The 26796-nt window shown below is 40.7% G+C and overlaps 1 protein-coding gene across 2 annotated transcripts in view; it reads left to right on the top strand.

The window, feature by feature from the left end:
• The window catches only part of INVS (inversin), a 97017-nt gene that overhangs the window by 27954 nt on the left and 42267 nt on the right, over positions 1 to 26796 (top strand). For both annotated transcript variants that reach the window (XM_063130844.1, XM_063130835.1), the window contains exons 4-7: positions 16215 to 16388; positions 18331 to 18498; positions 19404 to 19584; positions 25378 to 25487. In XM_063130844.1, the coding sequence (XP_062986914.1) occupies positions 16215 to 16388; positions 18331 to 18498; positions 19404 to 19584; positions 25378 to 25487 (633 nt within the window). The remainder of the gene's footprint in view (positions 1 to 16214; positions 16389 to 18330; positions 18499 to 19403; positions 19585 to 25377; positions 25488 to 26796) is intronic.

The following is a 26796-nucleotide window of genomic DNA, read 5'->3' as shown; positions in this document are numbered from 1 at the left end:
ATTAGAGCTTAAATACATGGCTGCTCTTCTCCAGCACCTTCTTATTCAGCACTTTTTTGAAAGACCGTATTCTCCCTTATGAGCCTGCCTGTGCTTTAAGATCTTCTGGAGAAGTCCTTCTTTCAGTCCCACCATCTTCACAGGTGTGCTTGGTGGGAACCTAGGAGATGGCCTTCTTGATGGTTGCTCCAGTGCTTTGGAACTCTCTTCCCGGGGAAGCTAGACTGGCTCCCTCCTTGATGCGCTTTCGGAAGCAGGCTAAAACTCGTTTGTTCCAGCAGGCTTTTGGAGAGTAATTTGGTCCTCCATCTATGTTAATGACTTATAATTTTGTTGTGTATTTTAACCTTTTTTTTCTTTTCTTTTTTTACATTTCTTTTCCTAGGTTTTACAATGCATGTTTTAAACTTTGTAAGACCGCCTTGAGGCCCAGTATTGGGCAAAAGGTGGGATACAAATAAATATAATAATAATAATAATAATAATAATAATAATAATAATAATTTTTATTAGTAATATCTATGGAATATTCGTTTCATCCTACATCAAGTTGGAATTAGTCTTAATACCCTGATATTTGCATTTGTCCTTTCAACTTTGTCCACAGACAGAAGAATGTGTTCACCCTGCTTTCAGAATAAAAGGTAACTGTCAGTGCATTCCTATGCATGTTTATTCAGGAGTAAGTCGCACTGTGTTCATTGAGGCTTACTCCCAGATAATTGTGCATAGGAGTACAGCCTAACAAAGCTGTATGGGTCGCATATAACAAACTTTTGAAATAAATAATTAGCAACTAAAGAGTTTTGGTAGCATTTATATTATTTCCATGGTGTCTTGTTCACATTTGGATTCAATATGGAGTCAAGGGTAGAGTCTGCAAATATACATAAGTGCCATTCCATCTTGGAGTAAAACATTTGCATATGACAGTATAACCATTATATTCACTATAGAAGTATTTCTACAAATCGACACATAACAAATCTATAAGGTTTTTGAATTGAAATAATCTAGTATAAATTTGGCAGTATCCTCACTGCAGTTTTATCAAAAGCGTTGCCACAGAAGTGATTACTTCAAATATGAAAGCCGAATATTGTTAATCAAAACTATGTTTCACCTCCACTGTAAATTCTTTACTGGGAGTAAGTCCAGTGCACTTCAGGTAACCTCCAAGTAACTGGTACATTACAATCCAAAAGATAGTGAGTACATGGGAAACAACTGGAGGCTATGGAATGCCAAAGGTCTATAATTCTGCCCATAAGAATCACTTTTCCATTGTTCACAACAACAATAGAAAATAAGCTTTGCTGGGTTATGCTTCTGGATAGCTACATTAACAAATGTACTTATATACAGAACTAGCATACTTTGTGTTCTAGATCATAGCCATTGTATTTTACACGCAGATAATCTTCAATACTGGATTTTTAAATATAAAACAAATCTCAATGTCATTTGGAATAATTCTGTATCAAATGGCATCAGGAAGGCTGAAGCAACAAAAAATCTTTCTTCAGGTATGTGCATAGTAAAAGAGGAAAGAAGTGGTGGTTCAACTGCTTAATGAGGATGGCAAATTGATAACAAATGACAAAGAAAAGGCTGAAATGCTCAATTCCTACTTTGGTTCAGTCTTCTCCCAAAAGCCAATCTATGACACACACACCCTGGCAAAAGTGAAGTACAAGCTGAAGGGGAAGGATTTCAGTTTGACACTGATAAACAAATGGTGAAGGAACACCTAACTTCTTTGAACAAGTTCAAATCTCCAGGGCCCGATGAACTGCTTCCTAGAGTAAGAAAGGAGCTGGCAGAAGAACTCTCAGAACCACTGATCTTTGCAAAATCTCTGCAAAATCATGGAAGATGGGTGAAGTTCCATATGACTGGAGGAAGGCTAATGTTGTCCTTATCTTCAAAAAGATCAAAAAGGAGGCACCTGGGAACTATAGACCAGTTTGTCTGACATGAATCCCTGGGAAAATTTTGGAGCAGATTATAAAGAAGTCAATCTGCAAGCACCTTGAAAACAATGCAGTAATTACAAGAAGCCAGCATAGATTTGTCAAGAACAAATCCTACCAGACTAATCTGATCTCACTCTTTGATCGGGAAACCTTCCTTGTGGACTGGAGGAATTCTGTGGACATAATATATCTTGATTTCAGCAAAGCTTTTGACAAAGTACCACATGACATTCTGATGAGAAAACTAGTTAAAAATGTGCTAGATGGAACAACTATTAGGTGGATCCACAATTGGCTACAGAATTGGTCTCAAAGAGTGCTTATCCATGGTACCTTCTCAAACTGGGGTGAGGTAACAAGCGGGGTACCACAGGACTCAGTCCTGGGCTCAGTGCTCTTCAACATTTTTATTAATGACTTGGATGAGGGGGTGCAGGGAATGCTTATGAAATTTGCAGATGACAACATTGGGTGGGATAGCTAATACCCTGGAAGACAAAAATAAACTTCAAAGTGGTCTTGATAGGCTGGAGCGATGGGCTGAAAACAACAAAATGAAATTTAATAGGGATAAATTCCAAGTTGTACACCTAGGAAAAAGAAACTAAATGCACAGTTACAAGATGGGGGACACTTGGCTCAGCAATACTACAAGCGAGAAGGATCTTGGAATTGTTGTAGATCACAGGCTGAATATGAGCCAACAGTGTGATGTGTCTGCAGAAAAAGCAAATGCTATTTTGGGCTGCTTTAATAGAAGTATAACTTCCAAATGCTTAATGTAGATTTGGCCCAGGAGACCTACTCTGCGTAAAGAATTCCCGTTAAAAAGTGACAGTAGAAGGGTATCCAGAAAACCCTTCCAGCAGGAATTATATGTTGCAGTTGGACAGAGTTTGTACATTGGAGATTCTCCAATGCCAGTCCAAAAGCTCCATCCAACGAGCGTTTTATTACATGCTCGTTACTGGGCACTCACGGATTCCACGGAGGTAGCTCACATGGCGTTGTATGCCTCTCGCATGCCTTCTGCCCCTTCTGGTCTTCTTTGCACCGCAAGAAAAACTAGAAAAACTACAAAGTATTTTTTAAACTGAAGTTGCTGCTCTCTCCTGTGTGTGGGAGAAGCAGAGTGTTCACAACGGGGGGACTGAATGGCCCTCGTGCACCTTGTTTACTTCCTGTTTGAAAACAGGAAGTAACTGAGTGTCCACGGGGGAGCGACGGTAGCCAGCGTTTCTTCCAAGGTGTGATGGAGCTCCAAGAAACTACTGGAATGCAGCCTTCAGAAAACAGGAAAAGACTACCTCCTGCATTCCTGCGAAATTATGTAACATCTGCAAGACCACAGAATAGTTAGGGCTAGTGGCTGCATGTCAGTAGGACATAATCCCTGAAAGCAGCTAAAGGTCCAGCAGTTAAACCCTGACCTTCACAGGATTTTACAGTATTCATTAGAATTTGTTATTTGCTGTGTATTTGTTTTATTGAATTATCCTCAGAAAAGGTGTGGGCTTCTTCACAAGAGCAAAATAAAGCATGCTTGAGGCTGGCCGCTCCCGGACATTCGCGGGTCCTTTTGGTAATGTTGGCATCAGCCAGGATGACTCCTACAGCTGCCCCCACTTATTCTGTTATGCATTTGATCAAAAGAAAGCTGAAATAAGCCCTAATAGAGCGAAGGATGCACTATGAACTTGCCAAGGAAGGACTTTCCTGTATCTACGATCAAGGGAGAAGATGGTAAAATGGCTCCCTGCAACCAAGGGAGGCAGATCTGATCCCCAGCCCCCAAGAGCACCTCCTTAAGTTCAATGGGGCTTATTCCCAAGGAAGTGTACTGAGGGTCTTACATCTACTCAAAAGTAAGGCTGGCTTTCCTGGGGGCTGTAAGAAAACATTACAGCACAAGTTAACCTAGGAAAATGACACTTCCCTCCCCTCCTTTGCACACATGCCAGGGAGGCAGGCAGGTGGGCATTGCCTCGAATCAAACCTTTAAAGGAGCCCCAGGAAAACAGCAGGATCTTCTGCCTTGTCACCCCTCTCCTCCGATGTAATCCGCTCGTATCAATCCCTCCAAGAACCAGGAAGCACAACAGCCCCTGGTAAACAATGTGATTTCCCTTAGTGTGGAGACGCTCATTAGCTGTATAAAAACCAGGGCCATTAGATGGCACTGGGCGAGGAAGGGAAAATAAAGGTAGCTTTCAGTTTCAGCCCAGCATAGTGTCCAGGCTCTCTCTTTACTCCACAGTAACAAGCACCAGAAATGACTTTGGAAATCAAAACATTTGCTGCATCTTTATACTAGAGTATTGAAATAGAAGCATTCAATCGTTCCTGATACGTTTGGGCAAAGGCTGCAAAACAACATGCAGAGCAAAGAAAGCTTATGCAAATTGTGATCAGTGAGCTCAAAAGTCAAAGGTTCGTTTTAAAAAGAAAAATTACACTGAGAAGTGGCCTCTCTTCTCTTATTTTTACAATGTTGGTACTTGTACCCTTTCACTATACACCACTTGATAGTTTAGCTTATTCCTATGGAAACCAAGTGAACAAAGCCAGGGTTGCAATGAGCATTTGGGGAAGAAATGTTGTAACAACTCAACCATGGAGCAGCTAAAGATGCTGCCTTGCTTTCACCGTTGATCACTAGAATGGGTTTCAAATCACAGAGATGTTCTTGGCTGGTGTGTTGCCTAAGATGCTTTGCCAGACAGATCAACATTTTAGACTTGGAACCTGGCAAATAAAATGGCTATTCAGCTGAGTTCTCTTTTGTGTGCTGAGAGTTTTGTCTTGGGAGTATTGGATGGTGTAGGTGAAGTTGCCAAACGGGTGCTTTTGTTAAGATTTAGGACCACTGTTAAGATTAGTGGTGCTGCTGCCATCATTGACTTGAAAAGGATTAACAGTATGTGAAATACTTACTTTCACTTAAACACTCATTTACATTAAAGGAGGTGCTTTACAGTTCCACTAGTTACCTAAATTCGATTATATTCACTGTTTAGAATGGGATATGAGAGTGATTTAGCTTAGAAGATTCCACGTTCTATCAGCCTTACAAAAAGTTTCATTGTTTGTCTCTATGGTATCAGCTCTGTCAGGGAATGAAACATAGGCTCCATACAAATCCACAATAATAGAGAAAATGCCTGTGCCTTGTTACCACGTCCCTAAACATTTTTAGTTTGGAAAGAAGGGTGGATTTGAACATGCACCCACAGTGATTAGCACTGTGATTTTCATTATATGTGACTGTGAGGAATAAAGTATAAAGACGTGTATGTGAGAGTGTCATTCCTGGGAAAAGGCGCAACAATATTATGAAAAACTGGGACATTCAAAAGTATTCAGAAGTACACACTGTATCTGGGCCAGAATACTACCATGTAAATTTGAAAAATATGTTTTAAAAAACCTGTCATCAAAAATAACAAAACACTTACCCCCTTTGCATTTAATCCTGCATGCATGAGAGTGAGAGGTTACACCATGCACACCAAAGCTTGCAGACATTTGCAGCATAGGTCAGTATTACAGATCCAGCCTAGTACATATTTCCAAGCAAGGACCCATTGAGTTTGAGGATTTGGACATGTGGAAATTTTAACTGGAAGCAGTCCTTCAGAAATTATCTCCATTGTCCATCCAGGCAGCACCATCTTTGTCCACTCATTCAAAAGTCAAGTGAGAGCAGGAGCCCACAGGGTACAATGGACACTTAAGGGTGTAAGCAATATCTGATAGGATAGATTGGGTTGGAGTTGCAGAATCTTGGATAGTTCCAGGCCAACAACTTGCTCTGATAAGGGTTGGAACTCAACTGAGCCCTTTTAGCCCTTCTGGAACAGACTAACCGCCTCAAGCTCTGCTCCTGTCTCTTAAAGGTGTTGTCCTCTGGTCTGGAGCCTAGCATTCCATCATCTTGCAGTTACCACCTGCAGTGGTGAGCAGGCATCAGGAAGCATGAGAGGACTAGAAGGGATGTCAAGGGGAGGAGAAGATGGAGAAGTCCACTTCCACCTACCTACTTGTTCATACCTAAAACTGGATCCGAGTTAATGTATGTTATAGCCTTCTTATTCTAAAATATTTTCCATAATGTATCTGCTTATGAACTCTGGCACAATACCGGTGCATCATGTTTTGTAGTGCTATTTTGAGGCCCTCTCATGCTGCCTCTTATTTATTATAGGGAGCTGTCTTCACGGTGCCAAGTTGGCGCTGCCTCCCTCCTCAACCCCATGCTTTCCCTCCCAGGGTGGCGTCAGGTAATCCCGCTGCCGAGGAGGGAGCACGGGGTTTCCAGGCAGCCATCCTTGCCCTCTTCCTGGTGGAAGGCAACCAATCGCTAGTTGCCTTCCACCAGGCTCGGCCCCCAGGTTGGCTCTGGAACGGCCTTGGAGCGACGTTGCATCATGTTGACATCGCTTCCTTGGAAAAAGTTGGGGTAAACCCCCCGCTTTTTCAAATCGGAGCATTGTGGAGAAGCCCCACGATGGCTGTGAAGCTGCGCCTACATCGTCTAACTGATGGGGCACAGATCCACAGCAACTGTGGGGGTTTTCCCACGTGTAGACAGCCAGGTCTTGGAGTTGGGCTAAAAGTCTCTCTTTTTTTCATGTTTTTTGTTAATGATGATCAATGTTCAGTATCTTTCCATAGTACTGGGTAACATTGAAGTTTAAAAACTAAAAGCAATTCTCACATTTTACAGCTGTAATTAATTTGCTGAGAATGTTTTTAAAAGCCTTTGAAGGGAAAGAAAATTTAGTAGGCATTTTGAAGCAGATTGTCCACTTCAAGAAATTTGATCAGCATTCTTCCGTTTACAAATATGTATGCTTTCAATCTTTTGATAGCGGCAGATTACTAAACATTCACATAGGGTTTTTTTTATACTTCACTAGACATTAGTTCCATCTTGTAAAAACTGGTAAGGAAAATTTACATTTAAATATATAGCCCCGAAACAGTAAATAAACGGAATGTTGTTTTAGGAAAGGCAGCTTTATAATTCTTTTACATTTTTGCAAAGGAACATTATAGTTTCAACAACTGGTGATGGAATGGGTGGCAATGATGAAGCAAAAAAATAAGCTTCCATCCTCAGGCAGGAGCTTGTGTGCCCAACACTTAGGAGGAAGGAAGAGAAAGCTTGACAGAATTCTCCTCCTCCATGCTGAGATAAGGCAAGATGGGGATGAGCTGGGGCAAAGCCTGTTCCTCTCTGATCTACCCTTGGGTTCCCAAAAGCCAGAAATCGCTGGAAAAGGCTTGGAGGTGGTTACATGCTTCCCTGTGTCGCTACAATCCCTTCCCTCTTAACACCAAGCTGTTGGTTATTTAATTAAGTTGCAATTTTCAAGCTAGCTCAATGTACCTGTTCCTCACTGTGGCCACAAGAGGAGCTCACCTTGACAAGAGTTCTCTCTCCTTTGGTTGGGGGACGGGGATGGATCTGTTTGTTTGTTTTAGAGAGAACAGATGTAAAATGTCTTGCTAATTATGAGTCTATCCTTCTCTGATCTCCAGTGCTATGATAAATCCATCTTAAGGCACTAGAAAAACCCACCTAACTTAGTTGCTGTAACTAAAATGCCTATGTGTTAGATCTTCTTGATGCTTATGAATGAGAGATGGAGGAGGCCATTCTCATTATTTGTTCATTCTATTCTACACGCACACACTAACTAGTACAAAGTTGGAATTGCCTGAAGTTCGATTTCTTTGCATTTAGCTTTTCCTAATCTTACGTTTTAACTCAGCACTTGATTCCTTTGCCACTGATTCTGTTTATTTCTTGTCTGCTTGTTTTTATGCTAGATAATTCAAGAAGTGCATTTTATGAATATTGTCCTACATGGAGGTTGTATATGGGCAATTATTTCTATATACCAGTGGGAGGAACCTTTATCTTTTATCTACCATGGCAATAACCCAAACCAGAATCAAATACCCTTTAAACATAATGGGGGAAGAATGAAGCCAGCTGCAGGGGGGAAATTTTTGTTCTGTTGGTTTCCTAATTGTAGTTGGTTGTCCAAATCCAATACAAATCAATAGAATGGTGAGGTTCATTAGCCTGGATCAGTTTCTGGTCTAGTCAATTTGAGCAACCCTGTTTATTTGTTTTTAATCCATTTTGAAAAGATTGTCTTTAATGATCAAAGTGGCTCTTTTTTCTTTTTAAAGGATTACATGAATGTTGATATGACTAAATGGATATGTACACTTCCTTTGTCATATTAAAGCAAAGCTTTCCCCTCCATGTAGATAACATTTTGCATTGTTACATACCCCTTTCTGAGGAATCGTATGTAATCTGGCTTGCTATTGCTTGACAGTTCTATAGTGCATTGCTCTCAGCTTTATTGCTTAATTTGTCTATTTCTCATTTTGATGTTCATTCCTTGTGTGGTATATATCCTGACTCCTGCCCAGTCCTGGATATTGCAGTTTGTCTTATTTATTGGACCCTATCCCACCAATCTATCTGATTTTGTCCTCCCTTGTAATAGGTCACTCAACTTCCTTTCATGTGTGTTCATTTAAAAAAAGAGTATGATTTCTAGAGTCTCTTAATTGGTCCAAAACATATCTACAATTCGCTGTACATGCAGCCTCCTCCTCGGGCTTAGTGCCAGTGTAGGTGGGATCTTTTCATTAAGGTTGTTGATCTGCCTCTGACCCATTCACTGCTGCAGAGTTTGTACAGTTTATTTTTACTATTGGCATTATTGTAGATTTTGTTCTTTCTATAGATTTTTTTTCTGAAATTTTTCTATTTGCCTGAAATTTTTCAATTTGCATATTCAGAGAACTCAAGACATTCTTTTCAGACTCTTAAATATGTTATTCTGTTGCTTTTATAAAGATCGAATTTTAGCAGGTGCTGTTTTATGTGCTACCTTTTATGTAGTACATTTTTAATTCCTTTTGCAACATTATATGGAATGGATACTTCTTGCCAAATACATGGCAAACATCTATGTGAACAATTATGCTTTTACCATCTTCATCTAGAAATTTATCTAGTTAGCATCCATTCTGCCATTAATCGCAATGATTATTCACTATTTTCTATTCCCTCACCATCTACATCAGAGGTGCTGAATCTCTTGTCTCAGGAGCCTCAATCCAGGAGCAGACAGGGCCAAAGGCAAAAGCTGTTACTGCTGGTAACAAAATGCTTTAAGAGAGGTATTTCAACCTTTTAGAATGGGGGAAAATCTCCACAAAAAGCAATAAACCACCAAACTATCAGTGGGCAGGGGCAGGGGGCGTGGCCATTGCAGAAGCCCCACTGGGCCAGATTGGGACCCCAGTTGGGTTGGATCGGGCAAAATGTAGCAAAGCACCAAATGATCAAATGAGAGTCCACAGGTTTGGCCTAGTAGAAGATTATGTTTGACATCTTCTCCAAAACCAGAAATTACTGTAAAGCTCCAATGCATCTATGAAAGCAGAGCGATCAGAATGAACAGTTGCATGGAAGAAAAATGATAAGCAAAATAGGATTATTATTATTTTTAAAAAATGGTCAGCTGAAATGGTCAGTGTTGAAAATTATCACTGTAAAGTGTTGAAATTATCAGTGTACAATGACTCTCTAAATCTACATTCAAAGGTTACACATTTCATTGTCCAGGTTTCAGAACAGATGCAGGAAGAGAAGGGAAACCCCATGAGGGAGTGAAAAAACAAGCCGAAGGCAGGGGAGGAACCAAGGATAATCTTGCAAAATATTATTTGTATAAAAAAGAGTTTAATGAAGGTGCCTACGCGTTTCGGACAAAAAACATCCTTCCTCAGGGCTTATTCAACAAGCCCTGAGAAAGGACGTTTTTGTCCGAAACACGTAGGCACCTTCATTAAACCCTTTTTTATACAAATAATATTTTGCAAGATTATCATTGGTTCCGCCCCTGTCTTCGACAGGTTTCAGAACAGACTGGCTAAATAGCAAATCACCTCCCCACAAGCCATTCAACAAGCTGCTTTTGAAAATCCCTCTGTTTCAAAAGTAATTTGCTATGTAGACTTGGGCTGCTTCTTGACAAACAGAAAAGCTGTCTTGGACTCACAGATTTAGCTGCATATTTGTTTGTTTGTAATTCCACCTTATATATTTTAAGTGAAGTGCTATAAAATGATTATTGTTTTATAGTACAAGCAATAAGTATGGCAATTCATCAAGTAATTACAAAAAGTCAGGTCCTTGCCCTGGGGGCTGCCTTCACAGTGCTTAGTTAGTGCCCCTCTGCCTCCAAACCCTGCAGTATTGCTGGTGTGGGGTGGCAACAAGTTATACAGATGAAGGCAGGCAGTGCAGGCTTTACTTTCCAGCGGCCATTAGGTTTGCTGGGCCTGCCCCCTCCCCGTCCTGCGGTTTCCAGGGTCTGATGGCAGGTCACCTTCTGCCTGGGAACACCCCCAGAACAGCGCCTGAGTGAGGACAAACAGGGAAGAGCTGCACTGACCTCGCTCAGGCAGGAAAAGTTGGGGTAAATCCCTGACTTTTCTGCTCCGCATCTTCGGCTCTTTGCCCCGGGATGCCTCTGTATTGGTGGCTGTGTCGTATAACCAATGCAGCACAGTTTTGGAGCCACCCTGGGGCAAAGACAATGTAAAAACAGCCCCCTAGAATATAGTAAGAACATTTGCAAGATGTATGCTGCTTCTTGGGGAAGTATCCTGCTTTGAGGAGAAGCTATTTGAATTAGGGAGCATTTTCCAGTAGTACTTCACCACATGTTAAAATTTGGGAGACCATCTGGTGGTAATTAGTTTATAGAAGGAGGGTCTGTTAACTATATATTCAGTCTCCTGAAACTCTTCTCTTGAATGCATAATACTTACTTTGAAATTAAACCTTGTTACAGGATTTTGGATAAATTGAATAAATATTCTCAGAATGAAGCAATTTTCTGAATTAAAGATGAAATGATAAATTCTGTCATTAATTAAAATATTTTAAAGCAAAGGAACTCCTTTCTAATGTCATTACTAAAACCAACCCAAACATAAAACATTAGCTTAGTAGATGTAAACTTATCATCATGTAGACAGAAGTCAATTAAGAAACGTTATTTGCTTCCTATTATTATTTTTTGAACACAAGAATTCCGAAGAATTGGAACCTCACCAGTACAAAGAGTTTCCATACTTTGAAATAACGTTATTCTAATTAGATATTTCTGTTGAAATGAAAGTATGTCAGGTAGATAGATAATATAAAGTAGAGAAATACTGAGATTTAAAAAATAAACTGTCTTTGACTGAGTCTGTCAGGTCCCTTGGTTCAGGGAGAAACATGCACTGGAGAGATATAATAGGATATTCTCCTAAACAGGGGACTAGAATAACCTTACCCCTCAAGCCAAGAAGTATCCTTTGGGAAAAGCTTTCAGCTAGAGAATTGTCAGTGTTTCTTTTTAGAAAGGGTTGTGTGGTTCCCATACATGCTACATATAAATATCAGACCAACTTATGTGTAGTAGAAATATTTCCAATGATTTCAGTTGAACCCATTTTCAAATAAACATTTTAAGGAGTGTAGCATTAATTTACTGGTTTTTAGATTTACTGAGTATAGATACTAATGCAATAATAATTTTAATATAATTTTAAAATTAAAAATAGCATTTAAAAGTAAAAAAGTAGAGTTAGTGTTTTCTTTTTGCTCAGCAGGATCTTGGGAATTATTTACCTAGCCAGAAAAATAGGCCTGAGAGATGCTATTTTTGCAGGTCTTTATTTGCAATCTTGGTATAAACATTTTTATGTTTAGTCTATTTTAGGTGAAAGGTAATATATATGTATGTGTGTTAATGACTGTTAGAGCACATAAGGAAGGAGCATAAGCAAAAACTAGAATTTCTTTCATATCAAAAGACTGTAAAATTAAGAATCCAATTGTTACCTCTTAAGATTACTATTGTTTCTGATAGTCCTGTTTGTTACTGATAACAAAAGTCTTCAGTGAAGTTTTGGTAGTTAAATTGCAACTGTGTTGCCCAAGTACTGATTGAACACATCTGAGGCCAAGAAGTGAACTGCTGTAAAATCTAGTCAATGTGCTGGCTACTGGGTTTTCTTTTCTCCCAACGCATCTGATTTTGACAATCTCTTCTTCTTCTTCTTCTTCTTCTTCTTCTTCTTCTTCTTCTTATATTATTATTATTATTATTATTATTATTATTATTATTATTATTATTATTATTATACAATGTCCAGGTCCGGGCCCGTTTCAAAGTGCTGGTATTAACATTTAAAGCCCTAAACGGCTTGGGGCCAGGCTATCTGAAGGATATGTACCTGTCCTCCTCCCATATGTACCTGCCCGGACCCTAAGGTCATCCTCAGGGGTCCTTCTCTGCGAGCCCCTGCCAAAGGAAGTGAGGCAGGTGGCTACCAGGAGGAGGGCCTTCTCTGCTGTGGCACCCCAGCTGTGGAATGAGCTCCCTAAGGAGGTTCGCTTGGCACCTACATTATATGCTTTTAGACGCCAGGTGAAGACCTTTTTATTCTCCCAGTATTTTAACAGTCTATAACTAAATTTTAACTTGGTGTTTTAAATTTGTAATTTTGCATTGCTGCTGTTTTTATCTGGTTGAGCTTTTATATTGTATTTTGTACTATGGTTTTATACTGTTGTTTTATACTTTGAATGTTTTTAATTTTTGTGAACCGCCCAGAGAGCTCCGGCTATTGGGCGGTATAGAAATGTAATAAATAAATAAATAAATATTATTATTATTATTATTTGCATTTATATACCTCCCCATAGCCGAAGCTCTCTGGGCGGTTTACAAAAGTTTAAAACAGTAATCATTAAAACAAATATACAAAGTTTAAAAACATTAAAAGCATAACTGTTTTAATTGGTTCTTTTTTACTGTTTTTAAATTCTATACTGGTTTTAGCTTAATTAATGGTTTAATTTGTTTTTAGCTGTGTATATTTGTTGTTTTATATTGTTTGTATGATTTTATCCATACGCTGCCCTGAGATCCTCTTAAATTTAAATTTAAATTTATCCTTTAAATAAATTAAATCCCCTGAGATTTAATTTATTAAATGTTTTAATAAATAAATAAAAGTGACTCTGCAAGCCACTTGCCTGGCAGATAGCAATTAATTATCCCCAACTAGCTGGTGGGATGGTATCCAAACAGTGTAAGGTGCTATGCGAATGCAACATGTGTAATTCTGGATTTTACACTAAAATACTGAGAATGGCAGAGTACTTCTTAGCCTATTTATAGACAGAACATAGGAAAAGCTTCCTACTTCTGAAGGTTGTAAAAGTTGTACCCCAGAATACCACAGCAGCATGCCTTTTTTATAAGCAGCCAATCTTTTCCCTGGCAAACTTTGGTCAAGGCAATCAGAAGAGAACAAATTATTTAGGCGCAAAATCCCTCAGATCAGGGGCTCCCCAATTTTTATGGATCCATTTGGAATTTGGATAGAGTGTTATGGGCGCCATCACAAAATGGCTAACTTGGAGGCATGCCCATTCACAAACTCAATACGAGAAACTGAAATCAAGCAGAGGTGGGGGGCTGAGGCCAAAAATACTTTCTTTGAACCCACAGTTTTCTGCTCCAATAGAACACTCATTTCACAGAAGCTAAGCGAATTAACTTTCACAAATTACTTCTAAATATATTCCTCTCAAATTATTTTACTCCCCCTAATTTATTCTGGTAAATCATTAGGATGGTCAGTCTGCAGATAAATTCCGCACCAATCAATTTCTGTTAACTGCCGATGCACTCATTTTCCCTCTGTCAACCTAACCCACCTTCCTCCCCAATTTCTTTTTCAGCCAGCCAGCCCCCAATCTGTGTGTGTGTGTGTGTGCCAGCTAACCCACCCATCCATGTTTTGCTTCCCCCACACACCTGCATTTCCCTCTCTGATGATTACCACCCAAACTCACCCACGCATGCACACCTTTTCCCTACATTTCTTACCCAAACATAGCCATTCTCCCCAGGATCACCGCCCAAACATCCATACATATCCTTGCACTTTCTTCCCCCAAAGTTGCTATCCAAATACACATGCACACCTTTTCTCTTCCAGGATCACCACTCAATCAGGCACACACACCCTTTCTCTCAGGATCACTTGTCAAAGCTCTCATTCTGACACACATGCACCTCACACATCCCATCTATCCATCTACATACACCCAAGTATGGCACACTGTGTCGTTGGGAGGGCTTCACCCCAAGCATACAGCTACGGCTCCTTCTATGAATAAGCATCCTGCTGATGAAGATATCTTGAAACAGGCACTTTACCGGACACCTGTCTACTTTTTACTTAGCCACTTAGAATATTAAACTTGTTGGGTGGTACAATATTGTTCTTTAAAAAAAATTCACATGCTGTTCTGTAAAATGCTGTTCTGTAAAATGCTGTTATTGTTACTTAATTGCTGATACATTTTATATTATTCTGGTATGAACTATTTTTTATTTACCTACACATTTACCTACACCTTGTTGGAGGCTTTGTTTCACTGTGTTAAAGCGCTGATCCAGCAGCTTTATTTCTATGTGTTAAAAGTTGTGCATCAACAAGAGGAGTATATCTTTTTGTAAGCTTGATTATGTCCATTATATAATAGTATCCTCAGACAGCACTTGTAGGGTTGATGCAAATATGATTCACCCACAGTAGAAATATATAAAAATGTTTATTTTCCACTTTAAATGCAAGTTTCTGTGGTTAAGTGCTAAGCACTCTAATTGTGTTCTGTTCATCCATCACACCACACACACACACCACTTCCTTCATTCCCCCCCAACTCCCCGTTACCCAAGTTCACTTCCCACACCTTCCCTAGTCTTCCCTTCTCCCTCCCTCCTTCTCCCTTCCCACAACTGCTTCAAAGTGAAGCTTTGATGATGATGCAGCCACCCATGATCTTAATTTTTTTAAGAAGTGGACTGAGCTGCCTGAATTTGCTTTCACTTTAAAAATCTGAAAGGGGTTGGGTGTTTACAGGCATTGAAGGAAGTAACAGTGGGTGCCACATTGGGGAAGGTAACCTGATACCTGGTTTGCTGAAAATGTCTCTTCCCATTGAAGAGGATGCTCCACTGTTGTTACTCTCCCTCCACATCCATTTTCAAATATAAGGATTTTGCTGCCAAGAAGTATAAGCTGGTGCAGACAACTGGCCACACAATTGGTCTACTTGTATGAGCATCAGGAAGCTGTCCACAGAAGATATAAATGTGAAGGCAATCTTCATGGTTTTCCAGATAATTTAATGTAGATTCAGAAGATGGCGCCATTTCTCTATCATAATATTTTTTGTATCATCTGGTATAATGAAATATAGATTAAGGGTTCGTTAATTGTGAAGGCCTATTCATTAAACTTGAGAGACTTGGCACATAATTTCTTGATGCTCTCTTTTTGTTTAAAAATAGTCTGACGTGGGTATGAAATTCAATACGAGAGGTTCTTCATCATAAAACACTTGTCAGTTGTTGGGATCAAGGCCCTTGTATTCACTGCTTTTGCTACTATTATTGTAAAAAAAAAAATTAAAAAAAATTAAGCAATTTATAAGACTAAGGCCCAGCATCAGTTTCATTTCATCAAAGCTTACTTGCTTCTTATGGCAGCTTAATATAATAAATGTCAACATGTTTCAGCTGAATTCCATATAAATTATTCTCTTCTGAATTTCTTTGTGATGAAGGCATGATCACAAGGGAAACCTTATTAAAAGTCTAACTGAGATGACAAGCGTACAAAAGTCCTCAACACAGAGAGCGCTGTCCTTTCTATGCTTCATAAGCCCATATCGTAGCAGCATGAACCTTTCAGCTGAGCTTTACAGATTGTGACAATTGCCGTCGTCATTATTGATGTTTCATAGTACTGTTTCCAATACGCACATTTTATGTGCGAAAGCACAGTGTTCTACTTGAGCACATTGCTGAGGTGGAAGACAATCCCTCTTTGAAATAAAGTAACAATTTACAGTCAGGGATATTGTTGTGGTGAGGGAAAACTCCCGGCATGGCCAATGCTGACTGGGGATTATGGGAACTGTAGTCCATCGCTGCTTTATAGCCTGCACTTGCCCTTAACGATTGACTTTCAAATTATTTATTATTTACCTGTTCTTTACATATTACTTACGTAGTTAAAAAATTAAACACCATATTTCCCCCCTCCTATTAATTTGCTTAGGGAAACTATCGCTTTATGAAACTTCTACTTGCTCGTAGAGCAAACTGGATGAAGAAAGATTTGGAAGAAATTACTCCTTTACACTTAACTACCCGGCACAAGAGTCCAAAGTGTTTAGCTTTGTTGCTAAAATACATGGCACCAGGAGAAGTAGATACACAGGACAAGAATAAGGTAAAATGCTTTCTGGTTTTTACTATCCCTGTAAGACTTCAGTTTTTCTTAGGGCATGTCTACACCTGCCAGATATCCCAGGGTCATCTCTAGGTTGTACCTGTGCACAGGGGATCCCGGGGACAACCAGGGACTTTCCCTGGGATATCTGGGACCATGGATTTCCCAATATTTCCACGGTCCCGGGACCATCCTAAGGAGCACGGGCGGTATGGCTGCCGCTTCCAGGTCATCCCTTCCTCCACACAAGTAGTGAGGCCAGGCACGAAGCTGCATGGAAAGGCTCTGTGCCCGTGGTGGTGGGATGGCAGCAATTTCGCCTTCCCTGGGATGGAGGCGGGTTGTTGGGGGTGGTTTTTTTACTTTTTTCCACGCGACAGGCTCCTCTTTTTTTAAAAAAAAAAAATGGCGGCTGCAATGTCCCTCTTCCCTTCTGGGACATCACACAGCTGTCTAGACACTGGGGGAGGATCGCAGAAGCAGTCCACAATTGAAGCAGTCCTTCAATGCAGTCCTACACCCTTAGGTTTAGACATGCCCTTGGTGGTCTCTGTACAGTTTCACATATGTGTGTTCTGCACCGGAGTAAACAAATCTTGGAACTTTCTGTAACCAGGGCAGTGGTGCTCATGTGCCTTCAAGGAGGATTTGCAGTGAGCTATATAAATTTTGAGGTGTGAGACCTCCCCATTCAGGCCTCTTCTGACCACCATGGGAGCAACATTTCAGAGAGTGTTCTACATGAGTTTTCATCCCACACCTGTGCAATTGACTTCAAACTCCCCTTAAGAGGAAGAGGCATGAGAACGAGTTTCCTGATTATAGCTATAGAATATTACGTTTGTTGTTTGGGTTTGCGTAACTTATGTGTGTGACTACACAGGTATTCTCTCATGGAAGGTCCCTCTGCCCCATTTTTGGGAATCTACCCTCTTCATTGGCTCTCCTGAGTCTCTATGTACACCACCCTGAGATCTTAATGATATAGGGCGGGATATAGGGGGCTGGAGGGGGTGGGGAAGTTGTGTTCCATTTGTAACCCATTTGCGTTTCTTCACATCTTCTGTCTTTTTTTCTTACCACAAAGAAATTATTAAGGAGGGAAAGATGGAATAGCTGTTCATTGTGTTTTGATTGGTAGGGTTAAAAACTGTCCATCTGAAAGCACCTTAAAAAATCTTTCTCAAATTTGCCAATTTGGGCATTTTTGTAGAATCATTGAAAGAGATTTCTGTATGTTAGTTTCCACCATTAACTATTGTTTCAGGTTTGTCACTCTGAGTCAACTTCCGCTTGGTTTTTTTAAAAAAATATTTATTATTTTTAGTTTTTTGGTTTGTTTGTTTTTTGTTCGTTTTTTGCTGAAACAGTAATCCAGAACAAATGAAACCTGGACTTCCCCCCACTTTCTCAGGCTTCTGCCTGCTTGTAACAAATCCTAAATTTGAATTTAGGGATGAACAGAAGGAGATAGGTTTCAGTTCATGGCTGTATAATTGGTGACATCCGGAGGCCAGACAGAAGTAAATCAGGGGGCCCTAATTAACCAGCTTTTTCCTCACACAACTGTTCTTAGCCTTCATAATTTGTAAAGGTTTCATGTCATATGTGAGGAATTTGTTTACTACTTATAATACTACCGTATTTCTTCGATTGTAAGACGCCATCGATTGTAAGACGCACACTAATTTCAGTACCAACAACAGAAAAAAGCCTTGATTCTAAGAATAATAATCGCACCTGCGATTCTAAGACGCACCCCGTTTTTAGAGATGCTTATATGGGGGGAAAAGTGTGTCTTACAATCAAAGAAATACGGTACTTTGTTTAAAAATCCAAAAGAAATCTGTTACAGAATTATTATTATTATTATTTATGTAGTATGCAATTTAATTTGTTTTAATATGTTTTTCAAGGATCCGTGTCTCTTCTTTTACTCCAGCAAACTGCTCTTCACTGGAGTGCCTATTACAATAACCCAGAGCATGTGAAACTTCTAATCAAACATGACTCTAATATTGGAATCCCAGATATTGAAGGCAAAATTCCACTACATTGGGCAGCTAACCACAAGGATCCCAGTGCAATACATACCGTCAAATGCATTTTGGTAAGGCTTTCTGTTCAAATGTATATCACTCAGATGTAACGTTTTTCTTTAGTGGCAATCATCCTTGCATCACACACAATACTGGAAGTAATCATCCCACTTTATTCTACACTAGTCAGAAACCATCTAGAGTATTTTGCCACACTTTTAAAGGGATATAGACAAAATGGAACAGGTTCAGAGGAGGGCAATCAAAATAGTCAGTAGTCTTATAAGGGAAGGCTGAATAAACTGGGTATGTTGAACTTAGAGAAGAAAAGACTGTGGGTAAGTGGGTGGGTGGCGGGTGGACATAAGAGTACTCTTCAGACACCCCTAAGGATTGTCATATTGAAGAGGACAGAATTAGATCTAATGGACTTACTTTACAGAAGGCCTGTTTTTAGTTGAACTTAGGAGAAACATCTTGATAAGAGCAATTATCCATGGAAGCAATTACCTAAAGCGGGGGTGAGCAACATGGCCCACGAGCCATATGCAGCTGGGGATGTCCCTCACAACTTGTTTTCCAGTAGAATCGTGCTCCTTTCCCCCAGCCCACCAGACGTCTGTTTCGCAGGGCAAGTGCATTTCTGCCAGAAAAAAGCGTTGTATTCTCCCTGCATCCTGTTTCCCAGGAAAAAATGTGGTTCTGTAGAGAAAAAACAGCTGTTTGGGGGAGTGCAATTCTGCTGGGAAACAAGGTGCTAGAAGGATAGTGGTCTTTCCCCGTTGGGAATAATGGGTTTAAATATCATGAATGGGAGCAGTTGTATCATAACTTTTTTAATTATTAAAGCATTGTGCCTTTGTTGTCCTCTGATTACACTGCTGAATCTGTGCTCAATTTCAATGACCTCTAGGTAGCTACTGTTATTTTTTTATAGCTCAGTATGTCATATCTACCTAGCATTTTTACAAACTAGGATGCTGCTCCAACTGAATCTCTGTTGAACTGGCAAGATTATGAAGGACGAACTCCCCTCCACTTTGCAGTCGCTGATGGGAACGTGGCTGTTGTTGATCTGTTGACGTCCTACGAAGGTTGCAATGTGACTTCTTATGATAATTTGTTTCGCACTCCTCTTCACTGGGCAGCTTTACTGGGTAAATACTGAATGAAAGCTTTTCTAAATTATTTTGGGCTAATTTGTTTTCCTAAATTGGAGCCTTCTCCCTGAAAAAAGGAGCTTGACTGGAATGAGTGGGAAAGCTATTGGTCCATCAAGCTCAGAATTGTCTACATCAGAGTGAGAAACCACAAGCCCATGGGCTGGATGCAGCCCACAGACCTCTCCATCCAGCCAACCACTAAGCAATGGGGTGGAGAGGGGAGAGCATGGGGAGGGGAGGTTTAAACCTCCCCTTCCCACAACCTCTTCCTTCCTCTCCCATTGTTTAGCTGAGCAACAAGAAAACAGCTGAGTAGTGGGAGAAAGGGGCTCCGGCTCTGAGGATTGTACGTGTATGAGAGAGAGGGGAGCTGCATGTGTGCATCCATTGGCCCCATCCACAGCCAGCTTCATCCCTGCCCACTGTGGTATGTACCTCATGAGTCCAGCTACTTTCCCTGAGGAAATGCAGCCGTCGTGGGGGGGAAAGGGTCCCCATCCCTGGACCAAACTGACTGGCAGCAACTCTCCAGTGTTTCAGACAGGGTTCTTTCCCAGCCCTACCAGGAAATGCCGGGGATTGAACCTGGGTCCTTCTGCATGCAAAGCACCTGCTGTACCACTAAACTACTGCACTTCCCCAAAGGGCACAGCTCAATTTGGCTAGAGAGATCCTGAGGGTTAATTAAGATGCACACAGACATGGTCCCTTATCAAGCTGTTGTAGAGCTCTCTACATTATTATTGTAACTATGTAGTAAATTTTTACCCACCTTTCCTGGGTGCTAAAACTAAAACAGAGCTCTATGAAATTACACAACTGCAGACTGAAATAAGAACCTGTTTAAGAAGGGGACATACATGACTCAGTGGGAAAGGTATTCCAGAGATGCAGGTCTGCCACTAGAAGACCATGTTGCCAACATGACAGCTCTCCCTGGTGGATCAGGGCCTTAAATGCCAATCTTTTATGTCCTTCAGATAGCCTGGTCCCAAACCATTTAGGGCTTCAAAGTTTAATACCAGCATCTTAAACCTGGCCCAGAAACGAAGCGGCTACCAATATAACTGAAGGGGGATAAGTGTAATATGATCCAAACACCTAGCTCCCACAAGAATTCTAGTTAACACATTCAAAACCAATTGAAGTTTCTGAACTGCCTTTAAGGGTAGCCCCATGCAGCGTATGTTACAGAAATGTAGCCTGGATGTATCCAAAATAGGTGTCACTGAGGCAAGATCTGTCTTTCTAGATAAGGCTGCAGTTGGTGCAGCTGAAACTGGTAAAAAGCAGTCCTGCCCGCCAACATTACCTGTGCCTCCATAGATAGTACTGAGTCCAGAAACATGCCCAGACTGTATGTTTCAACATTTATGGGAGTGCAACTTTGTTAAAGACCAATTGTTCACTTCCATTTAGATTGGCAGATTTCCCAACCCACAGCACTTCTGCCTAGTCTGTATTATGTTTCAACCCTTTTGCCCTCATCCATTCCAAAACTGCTTCCAGAGTTCTGGGTTTTCATCATCTTCTTGATGTTGGAACAGAGGTAGAGCTGTGTGTTGTCCACACAATTATGACTCCTCAGCCCAAATCCCCAGACAGCTTTATTCAGTAGGTTTATGTAGATGTTGAAAAGCCTTGGGGCAAGATGGAACCCTGAGGCATCCCAAAGGCCAGTGGCAAAGAGGTGTCCCTAAGTAGGACCAGAGCCACTGTAACATTGTGCCTGCAAGTCCCTTGACAGAGAGACAACCAAAGGGTACTGGAAATATGATAAATATTTACTGAAATATGCTGAGAGCATTCCCCCTGTCCATTCCCCAGCATAAGCCATCCACCAAGATGACTAAATCAGTTTCTGTCCCAAATGCAATCCAGAAGCTAGACTGGAATAGATCTAATTATTCAGTCTCCTCCAAGACTGTGTGGATTTGACAAGATGCCACCCTCTCCAGGACCTTGCTTCAGAATGGCATATTAAGAGGCTAAAGTATAATTTTCCAGCACCAAAGGATCTAAATTTGGCTTTTTCAGAAGAGGTTTTATTACTACCTCCTTCAAAACTGTTGGGATCATGAGACATTCACCTCTACTGATAGCCATAAAGTAAGCCCAGCTCTGGCCAATTTCAAAAGCCAGGATGGGAAGAGATCCATGGTTGGTCTCATCCTTCCAAGCAGCTTGTCAACATCCTCAGTCTGCACAATCTGAAAAATATCCATACCAGTTGGGCCAGATGGCACTTTGGCTATATCCATCTCTCTGATTCTGTCAAAATTATGGCATCTAACTTAGAGTGGATACGAGTGCTTTTATCTGCAAAATGTGAGGCAAATTGGTCTCAGTGGGCATTTGATAGTTCAGTCTGATGAACTACAGGAGTTGCTTTAACCAAAGTCCTAACTATTTGAAAGAGCTCTGATAGATGCTGTTGAGAAGAGGCAATGTTGGTGGAGAAATAGGCTTTTTTCACTGTCAACACCATTACCGAATAAGCTCTAAGATAGGTCGTAACTGTGTTCAGTTGTGTTGGTTTCACATTTTCTCCCATATGCTCTCAAGATGTCAACCTTGCTGTTTCATTGTCCTCAGCGCCACGTTTTGCAGATAAAAGCACTCACATCCACTCTAAATTAGATGCCATGAATAGAGGGTAACAAAACATGACATGAATAGATGGTAATAAAACCTGATGAAGGAGAGAGGTGTGGCTGGAGCGAAAGTAACTTTAAGGATTGCTTCAGAACATTTGGGAACAATCCTATCTGCAAGCCATTTCCTAATTCAAAGAATTGTCTAGAGCCTCAGCAGGACAGTTCTCCAAATCTGTAGGGAAATCCCCCAGAGTATTCAGAAAACCATTTGGATCTGTACATCTCTGTGGATGGACCATCAAAAGCCCTGCAGAGGTTTAAGGCAGAATGTAGTCCAAACCCAATCAGAGAGTGATCTGTCTGTGTTCCCCAATTCACAGATTGTGTTCCTCTAGTCCATTATAGAAAACCAGATCCAATAAAGCCCTATTCAGGTGTTCTGTACTTCAATAGGGCAAAGCATGAGGAGTGTAAGCACTCCAGCCCCACTCCTCTCCTTCAGCGTGTTTTGTTACCCTCTACTCATGTCGGTGACTGTCTCAAGAGGAAAGCCTTCTGTATCTGTGGAGGCTCCCTACATGAGCCAGAAGGCAGTCACATTCATGAGTATAGGGTGAAAAAACACAATGAAGGAGAGGGGCAGGGATGGAGCTGTCACTCTACTTATGTGTTGCCCTACAGGTACAGAACGCCTGAATAGGGCTTCAGTGTTCTGCCTTATGCATTGGATGAGATGTAATTTGAGATGGGCCCATAGTTGCTCTGGTGGCCATGAAATCCTGAGCTAGTCCAGATAAGGCAGTTTGGGCATGGATGTTGAAGTCCATGTAAACCAAAAACTTCTGGGTCCTCAACACACCACATCCAAGATCACTTCTACTAGCTCAGGCAAGGAGGTCCCTGCACAAAGGAGCCTTGCAGTCTAAATTTCCATAGCGAGGCAGAAATAAACACAACATACTTTTGTACCATAACATGGTTTTTGGCAATCACCTTCTGGAGAATTTTCATAAAAAGTCAACAGGATTCTATCAGTCATTCAGGTCTTGGTTGAACCAAGCTTGAGTTCTGAAGACAGTGCCGATTTTGGCCTGCAATCTGAAAACCAGTTGAGCTGTTCACCAGATCAGAATGCAGGTCCACAACATGGGAGGGAGGGAGGCTCAGAAGAAACGTCTAATTGTCTGCAACTTTTGGTCCTATTTGCATTGCTGTTTCTGGGGCTTTTGAGCTACCTCAGTGCCAGTGGTTTCCAGCCATAGTAGGAGAGACAGCAGTAGGACATTGCCAAGGGTATTCCCCCTCATGCTCTAGTACATAGAGCGTGCATTACTGGATCACCTTAAAGAACCACTAGATTGTTTTGAAGGCAATGATAGGAGTCCTTTACCTGAGACCACCACCCAAACACACCTATGTATTGACAGAACCCTGGACCAAGGTTCTTTTAAAGCTTAATAGCAACTTGAAATATTGTTATGTACCTTTTCAAAATACCTCAGTTTCTTCACATATTCATCATGTTCATCAGAGCAGTGGGATTCAGCCAAAGAACAATTAATGAGAGTCAACCACACCATCTTGTTAACTGTCCTCATGTTCATGGCAGCAATGAGATAAGGGTAAGGTAAGCAATATAGTGGTTGCTAGGCAACAAGAGTTCAGGCACAAAGGTTATTTGTGATATGAGCAAAATGCTGATGACCTTTCACACCAGTGAAGTCTATAGCACTAGCAGCCAAAGTTTTCAGCTTTTGCTTTATCCCAACATAATCATCTTTGCTTTATCCTCTTTTTCATTTAAATGAGCACAATGGATTGAATCCAGGCTAAGTTAGCTGCACTTTGGTCCCATTGAAATCAGTGGGACAAGTCATTCTTGACTAACTTTTCACATTGAGTTCCTTCCTTCTTTTCAAATAATTTTTAGGCCGCCTTTAAAGATTTGTCATGCTTAAATCAGACCCACTGAGATCAATAGGTCTACTCCTGGGATTGGCAACATGGCACCTGCAAGCACAACAGCACCCTTAGACATCCTCTTGGTGTCGGTCAAACTTTCCTACCCTTCCCATTTTATAAAAAAAGTGTTATTCATTTTAATTTTGAGTGGCTGGTAAAGACAGCTCCAGCTTCCAGCCACCCCACCCTGGACTCTTCCTTTCTTTTCTCTTCCCTTCTCCAGCCCAGAGGTATTATTCAGAGAGGAAAGGAAGCAGGCAGGGCTGCTGAAGACTGGAGCTCTGCTTTCTTGTATGCCCAGCCAAACAAATACTAAAATTTTAAAAAGAAAGAACAAAAAAAAAGATGACCCTGCTCCCCAGTAAACTTGAGGGACTGGGGGTAGGAGCAGTTTGCTAGATGGGTGTGTGTGTTTTGACTGGGAATTTCTGTGTGTGTTGTTTTGAGTGAGGTAGTTTTCCCTGTGTGTGTGTGTGTGTGTGTGTGTGTGTGTGTGTGTGTGTGTGTTTGGGGGTTAATTTTGCTTCTCCATATTTATGTTTGTGTTGGGAGACTGTGGGTAGTTTTGATTCTGTTTATTTTGTTTTGGGGCGGATAGTTTTGCGTGTGTGTGTTTTAGCAGGAGGGGGCTCTCAGCATCAGCATTATTTGATGTGCAATGGGCATTTTGTTGTGCTTTATGCAAGCAAATACTTAGTTTGGAATGTGGGGCGCAAAGACAATCTCTGCCTTGTATGCAGTTTCATGGGTAAGTGACTCATCTCTGATACTCATCAGTTCGCCTTCTCAGTTTTCACTGTGTGAAATAAGTTTTGTTGTGCTATGTGGGGTGAAATATATAGTTTGATATTTATATCTGAAACCCAGGAGGAATTTACTTGTCCGTTGTGGGCAGGCCCCTATGGCAGCCATTTTGTGATTAGGCAGACGCCGCATCAGTCATTCTGTAGTGCTGCGCATGACAATTTTTCGGATTTCGAATAAGCCCTCAGGCCGAAAAAAGTTGGTATGACTAAGTCTGGATCGAACCCATTGCTTTCAATTTGACCTATGTGTAACTTACTTCATCCGGATCCATCCCATAGATTATGACAAACACTCATCTTAAAATCTTCCAGGGCTGGAAAAGTTTTGTATGACCTTCTCTTATAGCATAGGGCCCAAAATCTAGAGCATACAGAACACATTGTCCATATCCTAAGATGTGTCATTCTGCTCTCTTTTTTAGGACATGCACAGATCGTCTATCTTCTTTTAGAAAGAAACAAAATTAGGACCATCCCGTCTGACAGCCAAGGGGCAACACCTTTACATTACGCAGCACAGAGCAACTTTGCTGTAAGTGAACAAACATGTTATCTTAAAATATCACTTTGAATAAGACAGAATCCTTTGTTCTTAGTCCTTGCATTAATTGCTCTGACTGTTGGCCATAGAACTGGTGACAGCACTTCTTCATATTAAAGGGCCATGGGCTGCAATAGGCAATAGTGTTTTTTTTAAAGAAAGTTGAAAGATTTGGGAGCAGTGTTTTTCTCCCCATGGTATGCACATATTTCTTTTGTCCCACTGTTGTCTTTGGTCAAACAAGTTTTTCAAGTTTTTGAAGAAAAAAACTTTTTAAAAAAACTGTTGACCTGAAATAAAATGGGATAAATATACACAACACAAGTAAGTAGCACACTTACTTTTAAGCCTCTTCCAACTTTCTGATTTTTTTTTTTAAGTACAGCCATTTGATGTGATTTAACCGCAATGGCCCAATAAAGTGTAAGGCCCAGGCTGTAATAGTGAAAATTCTAAAACATTGTAATTTCTGAACATAGCACTATGTTGTACTGCACTGTGCTGAATCTTGGGGGATTTCTAAATTATCACGGATCTGTACCCATTGGGTCAAGTTCTTTTTGCAAATGAAATATGATAATAAGTCCTGAAACTAAAATATAACTGCATTCTCCTAGCTGCAAGACCCTGTCCCTAAGGTTCCCTTACTTGTTTTTACCTTACCTCTTGAGTGTTGTCAGCAGGAATCAAATTGATTAGAACAAGGTTGGCTGATATCTGTATTCTTGGGACAACTATATTCCCCCATGTGGTTACTGTATTCCCCTCATGGATGGTCGGCATCTATAATAAAGTTAGTGTCACTTACCAATAATCGGTTTCGCAGGTATGGAGTGCATGTGGTATGAGATAATTGAATATAGGGAACTGAAGAACAAATACTCCTCCTAAAAGATGTCCTTAGAAGGGAGATTGGCCACAGTCTTTTGCCTTTTCAGAATGTTCATTTGATAGTAATAAAATACAGCTAATAAGAAATGCTCACTGCTTCATTTTCACAAAAGGGTAAGTGGGGCATGTATTTTTTTAAAGTGTAATTGATTACATTTTGGTACATATAATAATCCCATAAACAGGCATGATGTGATAAATTATCACAGATCATTGTTGTTTGGTTCAGGCAGAGCTAAACTGAGGAGTAAGGTTATCTGGGGATTGGCCATCAAATATCATGTATGGTCGTTCCCAACAACCCACGATGAAGTTGCCTTGCCAGGTTCAGACAGAACAACAAAACACCCTGAAAACAAGCCATTATGAACAACTCAATGACAAGCCATTGGTTCTCAGGGCAGCTTGT

The sequence above is a fragment of the Elgaria multicarinata genome, chromosome 1, assembly GCF_023053635.1.
Source record: "Elgaria multicarinata webbii isolate HBS135686 ecotype San Diego chromosome 1, rElgMul1.1.pri, whole genome shotgun sequence".
Classification (NCBI taxonomy): Eukaryota; Metazoa; Chordata; class Lepidosauria; order Squamata; family Anguidae; genus Elgaria; species Elgaria multicarinata.
The sequence above is the reverse complement of the archived record's forward strand: the minus strand, read 5'-3'. Positions and strand labels throughout refer to the sequence as shown.